Below are 19248 nucleotides of genomic sequence, written 5' to 3'. Positions count from 1 at the left end.
CATATGTCGCAGCATTTTTGGAAAGTCTCAGTCAATACTTGCCCTTTATTAATCTTGTTGGTTTAAATTCATATTGTTTTATATTTTCAGTGTGCTGAAAAGAAGCAAAAGAGGGTTTGACCCCGCAAAGGAAAATGTCATGACGCCAGCGAAACTTGGGCGTACAAACCCAGGTCGTTTCCACATTAAGAACTTTTAATGGTTGAAAAACATTGTGGACTTTAAATAGTGCTAACATACATGTGTGTTCACAGCTATGCCAAGGATACTGATACTGTCTGATTCAACACGGAAATTGGATTCCTTTTTTTCCTGAGACGTACCTTGACCATCCCAGCACTAAGATGATGTTACTATATTCATGTCTACTATATAAAGCAGTGGCGACAACAAACTTCACAAACCTTCAGACTTGCCGAAGACAAAAGAAAATTCAATATGAATTAGTTTTAAATATTCAATTGATAAAATTAAACTGTTGCATTTTTTCATAAATGAATATCTCTGCTTAACTCAAAAGTGACAGTTAGATCTTTGATCATGTTAATCAAAAATGTGTTCCGAAAACTCATTATAAATATAAAATTTTCAAACTTGTTTAAACAAGATAATTTGGTATTTAATTTTAGTAAGCTTTTTGTATTGCTGTAGGCTTCGAATAAATCTTCTGCATTACCATGTCAAGAGGAATCTCAATCTTTTGTTGTTTAAATAATAAATAGAAAATTGTTAGTATTATTATCAAATTGTTGTTGTTTTATTTCACATTGCAAATGGTTACTTGTGCAAAATCTTTTACAAACATGTGATTTTTTTACATGCTATTGAGTTTTTAAAATATTTTCTTTAACTGAATGCTCATTACACTTAGTAACATGAATGCATTGTTACACATACTCTTAAACTTAAATAATACCAAGATTACCTATCATGCATGAACTAATGTGTATTTTTCAGTGATTAACTGATTTATACTGAGAAATAAAACGTAAACGACTTTTATGAATTGCCTTGACTTCAAATTCTGCTGAATTTTGTTCAATACTTGAACACGAAATCACGAAAAGACTTTTAGTACTACTATGGATATTATGTTCAAAAGGAGTCCAACAGAATAATATAATGGCATGCGAACCTTCATTGTCTCGGATGATAAATCAAAGCACTGAAAGTACTGGTGGATTATTGACATGAAATCTCACAACGTGGCCCTGATTCAAAAGGAAACTAAGTTCATTTAGAAAAACATTCAAGTTTCTGAACCCTGTCTTCGCCACTGCGATGTTTAGTGTGTTACTAGTCTCGGACCAGCTGGTGAAGAACACGTATTTTACTTACGCGCGTTTGCGTGCTGCTGCATACACAGAAGAGGCTTCTGTGGCACGCTCATGTAAATCTTTATTTTGATTTGACCATGTGAGCTAGTTTTTGACCCCACAAGACCCAGATTCGAACTAGTTCAAAGTATCATATGAGGCAAATTGACCAAGTATCATGAAGATTGGATCAAACTTGTGGCATTTACAGTGGGTTATAATATTTTTTAAGATTTGACTCTTAGGCCTAGTTTTTTTTACCTCATATAACACAGATTTCATAGACAAACATTTTGAACAAGTTTCATAAAGATTGGATTAAAATTGTGCCTCTGTGGTTGTTAGGATTTTCTAAGATTTGACCCGGTGACCGAGTTTTTGACCTCTACCCACATTCCATTTTTGTCTAGATTGCATAGACAAACATGCTGACCAAGCTTGGACCGAAACTGGCATCTAGTGGTAATGAGCTAAAATGAATTTTATCAAACTCTTGACCTTACGCAGCGGATTGCCTTACATGTGATACAAGTTTAGTAGTGGACCACCAAGGGATAAGATTTGACCTAGTTCTCAACTCTTGATGCATATCCAATCGTAATCAGAGACGAACATTCACATGAAGTATTATGAAGAAGTAATCAAAACTGTGGCCAAGTGTGTATGCAAGAAAATTGCTGACAGACAAATTGGTATTACAAAAACTCACCATGACAACTAAGTCGGATGAGCTTTAATTTAGGTTGGCTGGTCGGATTTTAATATATGCTTAAGTGAGTCAACAAAGTGAGCTAGTTGAAATGGGGAAGGGGTTTATAAAACATGAACACAAAGAAATATACATAAACTTTAATATAAAAGTAAAACAATAGAGAGGAACAAATGTTAGATAGACTGAACGTTAAAAAATAATTGGGTTTGTCATTTTGTTACTACATATCCTGAAAAAGAAAAGCTTAGCAAGACATTGTGTACATGTTAACCCCGCACTATTTGACAACCTATTCACCGTTAAATAACGGAAATAGCCGATATGAGCCGATATGATGGGCTATTTCCGTGCATTTTCAATGCGCATGTACTAACATTTTCACAACACCCAATCAAATTGCGTTAACAGAGAGTTAAGTTCTGCGGCGTAGACAGAAGTGCTCCGAAGTTTGCAGTAATATGCAAATTAGGCTGAAGATTGGCTACTGTGTATTATTGCCGCTTTGCGTCAATAATCCAAAAACAATTATACATTTTAAATTGTAAGCAATTGGCAGGCGTTAATAATGTTGATATTTTTCACACAGCAGGGAAACATTGTTAATTAATTAAAAGACCGGTCTTTGCTACATGCACATATGTGCGATATACAATGGCAATTGAAACCCTGTGAAACAAATGGTATTGTTACTCGTCCACGCATCCGGTAATTGGGTTCCGTGTAGCATACTGCGTGTTAATATTACAAATTATTTATTTTTTGAAGACAACAAGGCAAAATTGAACGAATATATATTTGTTTATTACACAACGAAAGTCGAATATTGCGAAACAACTATCACCATCAATGAGCGAAATCGCTCGCAATCGAATGAATCTGCTTTCCTTCAGCTACATGAAGGTCAGTCTGGCTGCACAGGTTCTGAGCGACTCTGTTGGTGAATATTAAAATGGCATGCGAAACTTTGCTGCGTCGGAGGTTAAAAGAACAGTTATACATTTTGAGTTGTTTGCACTTAACATGTCTTGATTATGTTGCTATTTAAAACAAAACATGGTAACATTTTAATTCTATTAAAAGACCGGTCGTTTGTACATGCACATACGTGCGATAAACAACGGCAATTTAACCCTGGCGAAACAACCGGCAATTAATATTCATCAAAGGGTCCGATAATTGGGTCCCCGTTCGACATACTGCGTAATAATTAGACTAAATAATGATTGATTTTGAGATCATCAACGCAAAAATTGAACGAATAGGTACTTGTTTATTTAACAAATATAATTTGAATCCGAAAAAAAACGTAACCCGCTCAATAAGCGAAATCCCTCGCAATCGATATCGTGTAGCCGCATTATCGCTACACAGGGACCAATCAATCGAGATTATCAAATCTCGCGCACCGGTTTATTATCGCTACACAGGGACCAATCGATCGAGATAATCAAATCTCGGTTTATTTTGTGTGCTGTAACGGGATATCGCGAGGTTGCTAATCCCTTTGTTTGTATAGGTTCCTGGTTTTATTGAGTCGGTTCATAAGAGATAATGGAAGGTGCAACATCTCTCATGCCCCCCTAGCAGCGCCTTAAGCGGTATTCAATTCTCAACACGACAGCGCTGGAGTCATTGATCCCGAGGGACCAGAAAAAAGTACTTGATTAATGTTCGAAATAAAATCATTTGATTAATGACAATTCTATTATTTGAGCCAGGTCACAACAAGAACTGTGTTTGTGAAACACAATGTCCCCTACTGCGCTTTGAAGCCATATATTTGACCTTTGATCTTAAAGGATGACCTTGACCTTTCAAGACTGAAATGTGCAGCTCCATGAGATACACATGCATTCCAAATATCATGTTGCTATCTTCAATATTGCAAAAGTTATGACCAAGGTTAAAGTTTTGGGACAGAATGACAGACAGACAGACAAGCCAAAAACAATATACCCCCGATCATTCATCCGGGGGCATAACAACAAATTCTCTGAGCAAGGTTCCACAACTCGGGTTATGTTGCAAACATTAGAACGCAAATATGGAGATGCCCAGTTTATATTGTAGTTAGTACAATTGCAAAGATTTATCTCTCTAGCACAAATGTTTGAGTTACGCATGACACAAAAAAGTGGGACAGACGGAAGAGCAATAGCTATTCTATATCCCTCCCTCTCATAACAAGGGGGCACAAGAATCAGATGTTGGCAACATTTTGAGATTGAAAGCTTGCATTTACTTTATAAGTCAAGCTAAAAGCAAACAAATATTACAGCCTGATTAACAAAATCATGATTATTCTTATTGTTCAGTCCATACAATTTCATAAAGTTCCACAGGTAAAACGTGAAATTCTTATTTTGTTTCCTTAAAAGTTGATGAATCTATTATTAATGTTTTTTCTCAATGTCTTTATTTTGTTACTTTCACTGACAGCACTAACACTAGAGTTAAAGGGACCGTCAACCAGACTGTCGGAAAAAAAAGCCATAATACAGAATTTTTTTTACAATTATAAGTTTATATTGACTAAAATATCACTACTGGTATATTACATTACTTGAAAATAGTTAATATTTTTTAGTATATTCTGTAATAAAATTTTTCGATGTGAAATCGAAAGAACATCGCGAAAATAGGTGACATACGATATACACACTATAAATAACGCAAGTAGATTGATCATTTTATATATAAAATATATACAATTCACTTCGCATGCACAATTTGCATTCCTGGGTTTACCATGTGACAATGATGATCAATCTACTTGCGTTATTTACAGTTAGCTGGTAGTTACCTGGATCACATACCCAGTAAACTTTTATTAGCAAATATACTGAAAATATGAAAACTTAACAACTTTTTCAAGTAATGTAATATACAATTTGTGATATTTTTATCATTATAATGTAATAATTGTAAAAAAAACACGGTATTTTAGAACTTTTCTTTTTTTCGTCAATCTGATTGACGTTCCCTTTAAGGCATGTAGAGATGCAGTCATATTGGCAACTTTGCAACCGTAGCTAATGTCAACAAATACTGCGCAATAGATGACGCACATTGAATTGTCCAGGTCAGCAAAACACAAAGTGGAAAAGGCAGTTCCAACTAATATTCCTTCATTAAATATTTACAGGTACAATTACGATGGAAAATAACTTAACACACTCATTTGCATATATATAGTATTTTACAGGGCATTTACATACATTTTCAAGTTAAACAATACAAATGCCATCGATCACAAACTTCAAAATATAAATAATTTAAACTAGAAATTGTATAACCATATTCAATTTGTAGTTTGAAACAACACAGATCATAAATCAAAATGCACAATTGACTGGAACACAAAAGCACTCATGGATGTGAATAATTAAGGCATATTCAATCCAGACACTGACAGCACAGATGAAACATTCACATGAAATACCAAACCATCTATTATAGTTAACTACGCATAACAAATATTTAACAATAGAAATAGAAGATTTTCATAAACAGGATTTAATACAAAATGATGTTAGGATTTCAATTCCCACTTGGTTATATTTAAATCAAAGTGGCAAATAACTTGACAAATGACTGTAGACACTTGTATCCTAGACCTGTTATCCTTATACACAGTTTTCCAGGTAATTCATAAAGTTTTGTAAAGTAAACTCACACTTACCGCTCGACTAAAACAAACCTATAAACATCACAGGAATTTTAACCTTAATTACATCTGTTAGGTACAATATATATTTAAACAATAATGAAACATGCCACATACATATTAATACATATATTAAAGAGAAATAACACAATTTACATATTGGTCCCATTGAAAATGACAATTTGAATAATTTTTCATGTTAACTTCTCCAGAACAAGTATCACGCAGGGATTTTTGCCGGCTACAACTTTTAACTACAAGTTCCTGTGAATCTAGTGTAGATGGGACTTGTCGTAACTTCAAAACTGTAAATCATACTCTTTTTTTGTTGGGGGGGGGGGGGGGGCACTACTTATGATTGATATATATATTTTGAACATTATCTAATGACATAAAGCAATTTGCAGGTCCCATATCTAAACTTTGAATATAATTTGGGTCTGTGATGTATTATAAAACAAGCGATGTGTTTGTGAAACACTTTGTCCCCATATATTTGACCTTTGACCTTGAAGGATGACCTTGACCTTTCACCACTCAAAATGTGCAGCTCCATGAGATACACATGCATGCCAAATATCAAGTTGCTATCTTCAATATTGCAAAAGTTATAGCAAATGTTAAAGTTTGACGCAAACACACAAACAAACCAACGGACAGGGCAAAAACAATACGTCCTCCACTATAGTGGTGGAAGACATAAAAACACTTCACTTTGGTGATTGGGAGTATTTACTAGAATAAATATTAAAGTAATTGTTTGTGCATATATGGAAAAAAAAAATAAATCACCAATCATCATGAACATCCAAGTTTGATAAGTAATCAAAGGTTATATGAGGGGTATCATGTGAACATGCCTGCACACTCCTGCAGTCTGGTCAGTAGTTATGCTGACAATCAATAATAAGTAATGAAGCCAAATAAAACAAGAGCACCGCAGAACGGGTGCCACGCTTGGCTGCGGGTGCAGTTTTGAATAAATTAAAGCTTTTCAGATTTTTTTAGAGGCCACAGTGACCTTGACCTTTACCCTAGTGACCCAAAAATAGGTGTGGCATGTAGAATTAATCAAGGTGCAGCTATAAAGTTTCAAAATTGTAGGTTGAATCACTTTGATTTGAGAGCGCATGTTCAACAAAATGTTTAGGTTTTAGCATGACGCGGACGTCGGACGACGAGCTGGCTAAGACAATACCTCGGGTTTTCTCCGAAAACAGCCGAGCTAAATATGTGGAGGTTCAACCTCCTAATGTATTATAATCACAGGGAAACAAAAACAAACAAGCGATTGCCAAGCAATATTGTCCCCTACCGGTGAAACTCCCCATTGTCAGTAAAAATTATATATATTTTTTTTTATATACATTTGTTGCCATAGCAACCATAATTCTTGACGTAGGAACAAAATGAAATGATGTGCATAATCTCTATCCAGGTTACAAGTTTCATGAAAAAATATGAATAACTTAAAGTTATCGCAGGATCCAGAAAAGTGTGTCTGACTGACAGAAAGACAGAGCGCAAACCATAATTCCCCTCCGGTTTCAGCGGCAGGAGACAAATATGCAATTGTAAGATGACAATGTGTGATAATCACCTGAATGAAACAGTTTTATGCATTTATTCATCTGAAACAAGAGCTTTGTCACAGACGTGACAAATACCTCCTCATGCCGCATTGACACATAATATTTTGCATGTCGCCTTCACAAAAAACAGCGGACACCATGCTCAATTTTTAAAACCCACTAAGTGACCCCTTGACCTAGTTTTTGACCCAGAAAGGCCCATGTTCTAACTTGGCCTTTAGATCATCTCCATAAAACTTCTGACCAAGTTTGGTGAAGATCGGATGTAAACTACTTGAATTAGAGAGCGGACACCATGCTGAATGTTAAAAAACGCACTTGGTGACCCTGTGACCTAGTTTTAGGCCCGGAATGGTCCATGTTCAAACTTGTCATAGAGATCATTTAGATAAAACTTGTGACCAAGTTTGGTGAGGATTGGATGAAAACTACTTGAATTAGAGACAACAGCGGACAACATGGTGAGGTTTAAAACGCACTAAGATACCCCGTGACCCAGTTTTTGACCCGGCATGACCCATATTCAAACTTGACATAGACATCATCTAGATACAACTTCTGACCAAGTTTGGTGAAGATTGGATGAAAGCTACTTGAATTAGAGAGCGGACAACATTGTGATGTTTAAAAAGCACTAAGTGACCCCGTAACCAAGTTTTTGACCCGGCAAGGCCCATGTTTGAACTCGGCCTTAAGATCATCTAGATACAACTTCTGACCAAGTTTGTTGAAGATCGGATGAAAACTACTGAATTAGAGAGCGGACAACATGCTGAATGTTTAAAACGCACTAAGTGACCTTGTGACCTAGTTTTTGACCCGGCAAGGCCCATGTTCGAACTTGGCCTAGACATCATGTAGATACAACTTCTGACCAAGTTTGGTGAAAATCGGATGAAAACTACTTGAATTAGAGAGCGGACACTTAATACCGACCGACAGACAGACGGACCGACAGGTTCACTTCTATATACCCCCCTAAACTTCGTTTGTGGGGGTATAATAAAGCTTAATTGAAAACTAAGCAAAATAATTTGATAACATTAATTATAAATCAATACTCTTCGAACCTTCTATAATTGACATGGATAGAGGTAAGAATTTCCTCACTTTGGCCATGATTAATTCAATCAGACCCATTTAAAATTGACTTCTACGCTACTAACAGTCAGTAATATTGATTCAGTCCTGCTTATCTGTTCACTATCATTTTATCAATTGGGGAGTTTATTAGCACGTAAAAAACAGAGATGTTTTGACTATCACCTCATAACAATGGACAAGTTAATTGGCAAGTGATATTCAAGGCCTGCACACAAAAGTGACCGCCCCCCCCCCCCTGCCCACTACGAATGATCTTAGACATGCATTACCTACACTTGTACACATGACTGACCGACAAACATTCCAAAGTTGTTGTTTTTTTAATCAGATATCTTAGAATTCACATGGCAACGAAATTGTGAGTCTGGGGAAAAATCCCCCGCAACATTTTATGCTTACAAATAAAAATGGTTTTGCAGTAATTGCTTTTCAACACAAACACTGTAACTACTTAAACGAAAAGTTTGTTCAATACAAAAAAGATCATACAGTTTTTTCTGTGTGACCTCTACGTCTTGCTGATCCTGTGTCATTTTCTTCTTCAATGTTTCCTGGCAGTTTTGAAGATGGGCAGGAAAGAGTTTCAGATCGAAGTGTGTCGACAGAAGTAATGGAAGAGGTAGAGTAATTTGTATCAGAATCAGCATTGGCATTTTTATTATTCATCACACAGAAATTTTCGTTGAACACATTGTCACTTTCCAACAATGGCACCATTTCTGGGACAGCCTTTGGCTCTGTTTTTTGTGGTGATTCTCCACTCTTGCACATGACAAATTCAGACTCAACGGACGTCTGGACATCGCCGTTTACGCTGTTGGAATTGGAATTATCCGTTTCCATTTTCAAAACAGAAACTTGTTCAGTTCTCAATCTATTACTTACTTCTGGAGAAACTGACTTCCCATGCGATTGTTTATCTGTGTTGGATTTGCTCCGAGGAATCTTGCTGACTACTGCTTGCGATTGGTTCTCATCCTTTTCCATTTCAACACACCAGGACTGGGACATGGCAGTGCCATTACGACCATTCGAGCGCGTTGGCGAACTTGACAGAGAACCACTACCTGGTGACCACGACTTCGTGAGTGGGTTTTACACACTTTGCTTTGCAAGAGGACTAGTGGCCCTGTGCTTCATTTCGTCTATTAAATAATTTCCAGAACGTCTCTTCATTTTTTTCTCATCCCGATCGTCAGCACTCGAGGACAAAGTCCTTCTGGTGGCAGGACTTTTGGAGGGACTGCTTTCCTAACTAGACGGCGTTCTCAACTTTCTGCCAAGGCCGGGTGAAGTTAGATCACCGTTGTGTGACATTCCCATTTTCTGGTACAACTCCAGGGTTCCCAGGTCAGGGTCGGTGAATGACTCGGACAGTTTCCACATCAGCTCCTCGTAATCCATGGACAGGCGCTTGTTTGCTCGCGATTCCTTGTCGTACTTCTTCATCAAACTCGGGCATCGCTCATGAAGGACTCTGAAATTTGTGGAAAATGTTCTTGTCCAAAAATGTGTATGCACAACCAATATATGTTGACAAATAATGTTATTAATAAAATGTGTCAACAGAAAACTTGGAAGTGAAAGTCCTATCCTAAAGCTATCCAACAAATGTTGTATTTTCAATCAGACTCAAAATAAGTTACATAAACATTTTCATCATAATGTGTTGAAAGTTGTAGTCTCAAATATAAGTTACAAGTATCTAATGCTTTTGAAAAACAGGTTTAATGCATGTGCGTACAGCAACCTTTTCCGCCTAAACTGGATATTTGCAAAGAAGACTTCCTTTAATAAAAAAAAAATCATTAAAAGCAGAATTGTCATCCCTCAATAACTTATGCAGACTGCACAGACTAATCTGGGATATATATTTTATAATGTGACCTTGGTTGTAGGAAAAATTTACTAATATAATGCATGTGCGTAAAGTGTCATCTCAGATAAGACTGTGCAGTCTGCACAGGCTAAACAGCGACATTTTTCACCTAACTGGATTTTTTAAACAAAATACTTCCTTCAATAAAAGCGAAAAGTGTCATTACTGATTAGCCTGCTCATATATAAACAATACAATAAAGGTTTCCTACTTCTCATGGTCTGTCTTCATGCTAATAATGGCCTCCAAGTTCTCCTTCTTCTGCTGCAGACTGATGATCTGTTCCCTAGCAACGGCAGCTCCTCAAGCTGAAGGTACAAACGTGAGTCCATGAACTGTGCAATTAAGGCATCATTGGAATACAGGTAAAACAGGTTAAAATAGAGTTTGTGAATTGTGCAACTGAGGTATCATTGGAAAACGACTTTCAAATATCAGAACTCTTGTGAATCATTTATGCCCAATCATGAAGTAAAATGTAAAAAGTGTTCTTGTAAATATGAAATCTATGTAAAACTGTTTAAATATCTGATCGTGAGGGAAGATACAAAAGTAGCAGGGCTTCCCCTGGCTCAAAAATTTCTTTAGCCAAATTCGCCTTGTTTTTGCAAAATTCGTCTATTTTGGGCTATTTTTTAAGTTTTAATGAAGAAAAAGTTGTAGCCAAGTAGAATTTTCTTTAGCCAAATAGGTCAATTTGTAGCCAATGGCTAATTTGGCGAATGGCAGAATAAGCCCTGAAGTAGTGTAATGGCTGACATCAGAAAATTCATATACCATGATATCTTTGAATAGGTGGGACAGGGGGGAAGGGTTGGGAAGTATGGGGTAAAAGGCATGTGCAAGGCAGGTAGGGCCATTGCTTACCTCTTTTCCACTTTGATGGGTTTAGAAAACCAAATTAAATTTAAGACCTTCTTCAAGTTTTAAAGCCTTTTTATCGAACCCCGTGATACAGATTAGCTGCAAACAGCATAAATCCTGAACAGACTGCGAGTTGCATACAGCCATTAAAACTTGCTTCTGAGCAGGCAAAGGTTAACCCTTTCAGTGCTGGAACCAAATTTTGAAGGCCTTTGCAAACAGTTTGGATCCAGATGAGACGCCACAGAACGTGGCGTCTTATCAGGATCCAAACTGTTTGCTATTCTGATAGTATTCTTTGAATTTTTTTTGAAGAAAATGCTAATTTTAGAAATTCAGCAGACGACATTTTAGCAGACGAAAAATTTCCCAGCATGCAAAGGGTTAACTATGTCTGCAACTAACAGATGAGCCTTACCTTCTTCTGCAGCTGAATATTGTGGGTGCGTAGCTTGTTGATTTCCTTGTTCTTCATTTCCAGGACAGTCTTGAGACTCTCTACCTCCTGCGGCAGACTGCGGTAGGGGGCCAGTGCGCACTGAACATGAGACACAAACCATATGTACCCTGTGATATAACTCCTGCGGCAGGCTGCGGTAGGGGGCCAGTGCGCACTGAACATGAGACACAAACCATATGTACCCTGTGATATAACTCCTGCGGCAGGCTGCGGTAGGGGGCCAGTGCGCACTGAACATGAGACACAAACCATATGTACCCTGTGATATAACTCCTGCGGCAGACTGCGGTAGGGGGCCAGTGCGCACTGAACATGAGACACAAACCATATGTACCCTGTGATATAACTCCTGCTGCAGACTGCGGTAGGGGGCCAGTGCGCACTGAACATGAGACACAAACCATATGTACCCTGTGATATAACTCCTGCGGCAGGCTGCGGTAGGGGGCCAGTGCGCACTGAACATGAGACACAAACCATATGTACCCTGTGATATAACTCCTGCTGCAGACTGCGGTAGGGGGCCAGTGCGCACTGAACATGAGACACAAACCATATGTACCCTGTGATATAACTCCTGCGGCAGGCTGCGGTAGGGGGCCAGTGCGCACTGAACATGAGACACAAACCATATGTACCCTGTGATATAACTCCTGCGGCAGGCTGCGGTAGGGGGCCAGTGCGCACTTAACATGAGACACAAACCATATGTACCCTGTGATATAACTCCTGCGGCAGACTGCGGTAGGGGGCCAGTGTGCACTGAACATGAGACACAAACCATATGTACCCTGTGATATAACTCCTGCTGCAGACTGCGGTAGGGGGCCAGTGCGCACTGAACATGAGACACAAACCATATGTACCCTGTGATATAACTCCTGCGGCAGACTGCGGTAGGGGGCCAGTGCGCACTGAACACGAGACACAAACCATATGTACCCTGTGATATAACTCCTGCTGCAGACTGCGGTAGGGGGCCAGTGCGCACTGAACATGAGACACAAACCATATGTACCCTGTGATATAACTCCTGCGGCAGACTGCGGTAGGGGGCCAGTGGGCACTGAACATGAGACACAAACCATATGTACCCTGTGATATAACTCCTGCTGCAGACTGCGGTAGGGGGCCAGTGCGCACTGAACATGAGACACAAACCATATGTACCCTGTGATATAACTCCTGCTGCAGACTGCGGTAGGGGGCCAGTGCGCACTGAACATGAGACACAAACCATATGTACCCTGTGATATAACTCCTGCGGCAGACTGCGGTAGGGGGCCAGTGCGCACTGAACATGAGACACAAACCATATGTACCCTGTGATATAACTCCTGCTGCAGACTGCGGTAGGGGGCCAGTGCGCACTGAACATGAGACACAAACCATATGTTCCCTGTGATATAACTCCTGCGGCAGACTGCGGTAGGGGGCCAGTGGGCACTGAACATGAGACACAAACCATATGTACCCTGTGATATAACTCCTGCTGCAGACTGCGGTAGGGGGCCAGTGCGCACTGAACATGAGACACAAACCATATGTACCCTGTGATATAACTCCTGCGGCAGACTGCGGTAGGGGGCCAGTGCGCACTGAACATGAGACACAAACCATATGTACCCTGTGATATAACTCCTGCTGCAGACTGCGGTAGGGGGCCAGTGCGCACTGAACATGAGACACAAACCATATGTACCCTGTGATATAACTCCTGCGGCAGACTGCGGTAGGGGGCCAGTGCGCACTGAACATGAGACACAAACCATATGTACCCTGTGATATAACTCCTGCGGCAGACTGCGGTAGGGGGCCAGTGCGCACTGAACATGAGACACAAACCATATGTACCCTGTGATATAAATATACCGAACAGTGACTTTGATTTCTTACAAATTTTACTAAAATATCTGTGTTATATTCACTCACCAAAGCATGGTGTTGAAATATGTGTGTGTCTGAAACTTCAGTTTGCCGGTTATGACAGACAGAAACTGCAATTTGACAGTTTAATAAACAAATGGCAACATTTTTATGATTCTATTTAGCAAAAAAATATTCTTTATAAATTCACTTAAAATATCACCAAAATGACAGGAATTAAAACATCCTACTATATATTTGGCTCAAGACCATTTCAATATTTGGTTAATTACAAACACAAACACATTTTTTTTGGCCCTTCTGTGTAAGATGGGTTTTGACATAGATTTCTATAAATTATTACCTACATACAGTGGTAAATTAGACTGTCACTGGAATTGCACATATTTTCAAGTTTAAGGCTATGCAAACTTAAACAAGAAACCGTCGGAGACGGGTGATGCTCCCCAAAGGTTTTTTTGTCACAATATTGCACTATATATTCAGATAAAAGGAAACGTCTTGAGGGGCATAACTTTGGACAAAATAATGCGATGGATGGTTTAGAAACTTAAAATTTCAAAGGGCCATAACTCTCTAAATAAATCATCTAACCAGAACCCACTTATAACATGCGCATCTCCTCAAGGTAGTTAAGCTTCCCATAAAGCTTCATTGTATTCCAGTCAGTAGATGGGGAGAAATAGCCCAGACAAGAATTGCACTATATGTACACTTTATAGAAAATTTTAAAGGGCCATAACTCTGTGAAAAATCATCTAACCAGAACCCACTTATAACATGCGCATCTCCTCAAGGTAGTTAAACTTCCCATAAAGTTTCATTGAATTTCCGTAATAAGTTGCTGAGAAATAGCTCGGACAAGAATTGCACTATATGTACAATGGAAAATTTCAAAGGGCCATAACTCTAAGAAATATCATCCGACCCGAACAGGCTGATAATATGCACATCTCCTCTTGGTAGTGAAGCTTCCCATAAAGTTTCATTGAATTCCCGTAATAAGTTGCTGAGAAATAGCTCGGACAAGAATTGCACTATATGTACAATGGAAAATTTCAAAGGGCCATAACTCTGTGAAAAATTATCCGATGAGAACCGGCTGATAATATGCACATTTCCTCTTGGTAGTGAAGCTTCCCATAAAGTTCCATTGAATTCCGGTCACTAGTGGCTGATAAATAGCCCGGACAAGAATTGCACTATATGTACAGTTAATGGAAAATTTCAAAGGGCCATAACTCTGTGAAAAATCATCCGACCAGAACCAGCTGATAATATGCACATCTCCTCTTGGTAGTGAAGCATCCCAAAAAGTTTCATTGAATTCTGGTCATTAGTTGCTGAGAAATAGCCCGGACAAAAATTGTGCACGGACGGACAGACGAAGCGGCGACGATATGCTCCCCCCAATTTTTTTTTGGGGGGGGGGGAGCATAAAAAACTAGAACTGAACATATTTATGAACATTTTTTAAACATTTGGTTTGTGATCAGAATGCTTCATTCGTAAACAGAAATAAATAAATTGTGTATCTAGCCTACAAAACACAACACTCTTTAAATGCTGAATATCTTGGCTTGGGTTTCTACGTAGCCGTATTATATAAACATGTCTGCCTTACACAATTATTAGGTTTCAACAATTAAAGGCAAAATGATAGACAAAAAAAGACGTATGCCTATGGGGCACTGATGTCCTACAGTCTCCTTTTGTCTCAAAACTCTGGTTTAGTAAAAACACCTGTCAATGACCAACTTATACTTATGAAATCTAAGTGTGACCTTGAAATTTGAGGTAATGTGATGATTGGTATATGTGATACTCAATCTCCTCATGGTAGTCATTTGTGGTAAGTTATCTACAAATTGAACAATGAATGACAAAGTAACAGCACTGACATGCTGTTTTAGAGTCAAATTCGACCTTTGACCTCTAAGTGTGACCTTGACCTCAGCTGCAGGATACAGGTGTAAAACAAAATGCCATCTCCTCATGGTTGTTCTACAAGCTTTTTCTTGTATTTTATATAGTGACCTAATTTTTGACTCCACAGGTCCCAGTTTTGAACTCAGGCGATGTAAAAGTTGACAGCTTATGACCCATGCCGAAAATAAAGAAAGGTACAAAAGCTAACTAGAAGTACAATGGTGATTTTAAACAAACGCGAGAAATCTGTAAACCAGCCACTTTACTACTTTGAGATCTACTACCTGTACTTTGAAGTCAGAGTTCCTCTGGAGGGCCTCTTCGCAGTGTTTGGCGCGATCACGCAGGCGGTCACACTCGCTGCGCAAGGTCTCCACCTTCTCCGAGAGGGTCATCTTGATGCCATCAAACCGGCCCGTGATGTCCTCCAGCTTGTCCTGGTGCTGCTTGTGGAGCTCTGAAGTGCAAGGGAGGCAACTTATAAATTGAAGAGTAGTCTTTTTTTCTATTCAATTACTTAATCTGTTGCTGTTTGAATGTGTGGAGCTCTGAAGTACAAGGGGGACGATGCATACAAAAATACCTGTACCATTGTATCAAAGAGAGTTGTCTTTCTTATGCAAATTTGCAATTTTAAGAAGGGTTTGCTATCTGCTTACTACCAGTACATTCTGTTGCCGTCGGATATAGTGGAGCTCTGAAGTACAAGGGGGACAACTCATGAAAATACCGGTCTCATTTTAGCTGACAGAGTTGTCTTTCTTATACAAACATGAAATTTGACGGAAAAAAATCAATATCATATTTCAATGCCTGCTGTTTGAATATGTGGACGTCTCAAAGTACAAAAGCGATAAATCATAAAAATACATTCCTCTTTGTGAAAGATGGCATTGTCTTTCATGAAAAAAGCTGAAACAAGTATTATAACTTATATAACTGCATTTAATTTAACATATACATACAACTATTAGTAATGGTTTCCCTCCAATAAATACACTTATATGTTGCTTTTTGTTAAGAACAAGGGGAAACTAAAGGTAATCATATCGTTCACTGCAAGTGGGGCTCTTAAGTACACAGGGGACTCCTGAAAATACACTTTACAATCTGTCAGAGTGGTCAAACTCAGGTGACTGCTAAGGGCAGGTGACCACTTTTTTGATGGTTGTTTTGCTGCAAGTAACAAACTCATTCAGAGAAACAAACACCTAAAGCATAAACTTTGATAAAAAAGTGCTACAAAAATATATGTACACTTTTCAAGTGCACTTGCATGTACATGTAGTTAAAATGCAATATGAAAAAAATCACATTTAGCTTTGCAAAAATTGTTACTTTTATACATACCATACAGGTGCATTAAAAAGTCAAGCTCCATTTGATCTCTTTTGTGCCTGATAATAACAACACGGCTCCCTATAGTGTTGCTATTGACACAATATCAGCGATTATGATCTTTTGAATTTGTCACGCTCTCATGAAATGGCTTTATAATGCTCGATTGGTCATTGTCGGCTCGGGTACTACTTACATGTACCCCGGGTACTCTTAAGTTTACTTACATGTACCCCGAGTACGGTAAATATACGTATTTGTACCTGGTCGATATTAGACTGTACCCGAGTTGTATTCCAGCCCAAAATCCGATGTCGTAAAACGCGCTACCGATTATCTTAAACAAATTTCATTTAAAAAAAACTGCATCAACACGCTTTTTTAGTGTGAGTTTCGATAGGCCATTTTACAGAAAATTGACATAAATGTGAATATAATTGAATTAAGAAAACAGCCGACAACGACCGATTTAGCTTTACATTTCCCGGGTACATTTTAGTATATTTACCATACCCGGGGTACATGTAAGTATACTTAAGAGTACCCAGGGTACATGTTAGTAGAATCCGAGCCGACAATGACCAATCGAGCCTTTATAATGACTGCGGTTACTGATTGCCACCAAATGATATTGTTATTGTTACAGGACATTTTTTTTAAAGCCCACTGCATTTGTGTTTGATGTAATAACGTTACTAATATTATTTGTATTATACCTTGCAGATGTTGCATTCAATGTAAATTACAATTCATTCATTTGTTGTTTGTACATTAATGTTGTTGGGTAGACTGACCGTTCATGCCATATGACCCCTAAGTCCAGTAACACTGTATTAGTAGGGTTTTCTTTTCACTTAATATATATATTGCTGTTTGTTAAGTTCTCAACACAAGAAGGATAACTCTTTATTTTAATAAATACACTGTTCACTGTAAAAGATAGTTGCCTTTCCTGAAATAATAGTAAGCAAGGTTTTCTCTTCAATAAATATCTGTTTCTTCTTATGAAGTTCTGTGGAACAGACAGACAATTAATAAAATACTATTCTGGTTTTGAGATTGATTTCAAATTAAACTAGCTTCAATATTGCAGAAGTGACATTACATGAGCAATTTTGACCCATATATTTGACCTTGAAGGATGACCTTGACCTTTCACCACTAAAAATGGGCAGCTCCATGAGATACACATGCATGCCAAATATCAAGTTTCTATCTTCAATATTGCAAAAGTACTCATAAAATGAGCGATTTTGGCCACATATATTTGACATCTGACCTTGAAGTATGACCTTGACCTTGACCTTTTACCACTCAAATTGTGCAGCTCCATGAGATACACATGCATGCCAAATATCAAGTTGCTATCTTGAATATTGAAATACTGCAAAAGTGTACATTAAATGAGCGATTTTGACCCATATATTTGACCTTTGACCTTGAAGGATGACCTTGACCTTTCACCACTCAAAATGTGCAGCTCCATGAGATACATATGCATGCCAAATATCCTATCTTCAATATTGCAAAAGTTATTGCAAATGTTAAAGTTGGCGCAAACCAACCAACCAACAGACCAACCAACAGACCAACAGACAGGGCGAAAACAATATGTCTCCCACTACTATAGTGGGGGACATAAAAACGCAGTCTAATAGGTATCCAATTAAACTATTTGTTGTTGCCAAAAAACCGCTTTTAAGCAAACAGCTTTCAAGCCACCGCATGCTGATTTGGATCCAAACTGGCCACAATCGCCTTAATGTCTTTTACTGTGACACAGTTCATTTAACTTTAAAAATATAAAGAAGATAGCTAAAGAAACTTCAGCGTACAGTTTATATAGTATTGACATACCTGTACAAAGTCGCGCCAGTCAAAAATCATAAAAAGCGACATTTAAAGTTATGGAAGCCAGAACTAGAAAGAAGAAAGAATACAAACCAGTAAAGGGTTTGTAATCAATGTTGAATTTCAGGGCAGCTTGGTGATCTGCAAATCCCATATGATATGTTGATATCGGGTATCATAGTCATTCAATAAGTCACAAAATGCTCGAATAAAATTTATAAAGCAAAATGTGATTTAAATTGATAACTAAAAATACCAGTATGCCAGTTTTGCCGTGTCAAGCTGTCAAGATCCAGAAAGTCCTTCATTCACATCGAACATACTCTTCGAATTCCATCCATTGTAGTCATTAGCGATATTTAGTGAATACATAACTGATATTGACCTTATCGCGATGACGTCACAAAAGGGGCAGTCCCTTAGCGACGGTGAAAACAATGCCCTAGATACGGTCGATTTACTACGCTGATTGAGCACCTCTGCTGATATTTCGTCAATTGCATTCCTATTGGGAAGTCGATAGGTAATTAAATGTCCTGTCATTGGTGTTTAAAATGTCTTTTGACTATTATGAAGGGTTAGATTGCACTTCTAAAGCCCGATATGATTAGAAAATAAAACTAATTGGACTTAATTAATGTTCGTACAA

The 19248-nt window shown here is 38.2% G+C and overlaps 1 protein-coding gene across 1 annotated transcript; it reads right to left on the bottom strand.

Moving 5' to 3' along the window:
- Positions 1-5134: 5134 nt before the first annotated feature.
- On the bottom strand, positions 5135-18789 carry LOC127849812 (microtubule-associated tumor suppressor candidate 2-like). The gene is made up of 6 exons (XM_052382565.1): positions 18693-18789; positions 15695-15867; positions 11553-11672; positions 11138-11147; positions 10482-10572; positions 5135-9868 (listed from the first exon to the last, which is right to left on the bottom strand). The coding sequence occupies exons 1-6, from the start codon at positions 18751-18753 to the stop codon at positions 9643-9645; spliced, it is 681 nt and encodes a 226-aa protein (XP_052238525.1). The 5' UTR covers positions 18754-18789; the 3' UTR covers positions 5135-9642.
- Positions 18790-19248: the final 459 nt, after the last annotated feature.

Source organism: Dreissena polymorpha, chromosome 11, assembly GCF_020536995.1.
Source record: "Dreissena polymorpha isolate Duluth1 chromosome 11, UMN_Dpol_1.0, whole genome shotgun sequence".
NCBI lineage: Eukaryota > Metazoa > Mollusca > Bivalvia > Myida > Dreissenidae > Dreissena > Dreissena polymorpha.
Note: the sequence above shows the minus strand (reverse complement) of the source record. Positions and strands in the feature narration are given on the sequence as shown.

Bases quoted from the DNA above. Each gene is read 5' to 3' on its own strand.
- LOC127849812 (XM_052382565.1), bottom strand. From the start codon at position 18,753: ATGGGATTTGCAGATCACCAAGCTGCCCTGAAATTCAACATTGATTAC. The intron at 11,673-15,694 runs GTAGTAGATCTC...TCTCATGTTCAG, and splicing joins ACTCTGACTTCAAAGTACAG to TGCGCACTGGCCCCCTACCG. The intron at 9,869-10,481 runs GTAGGAAACCTT...CACAAATTTCAG, and splicing joins ATGAAGACAGACCATGAGAA to AGTCCTTCATGAGCGATGCC.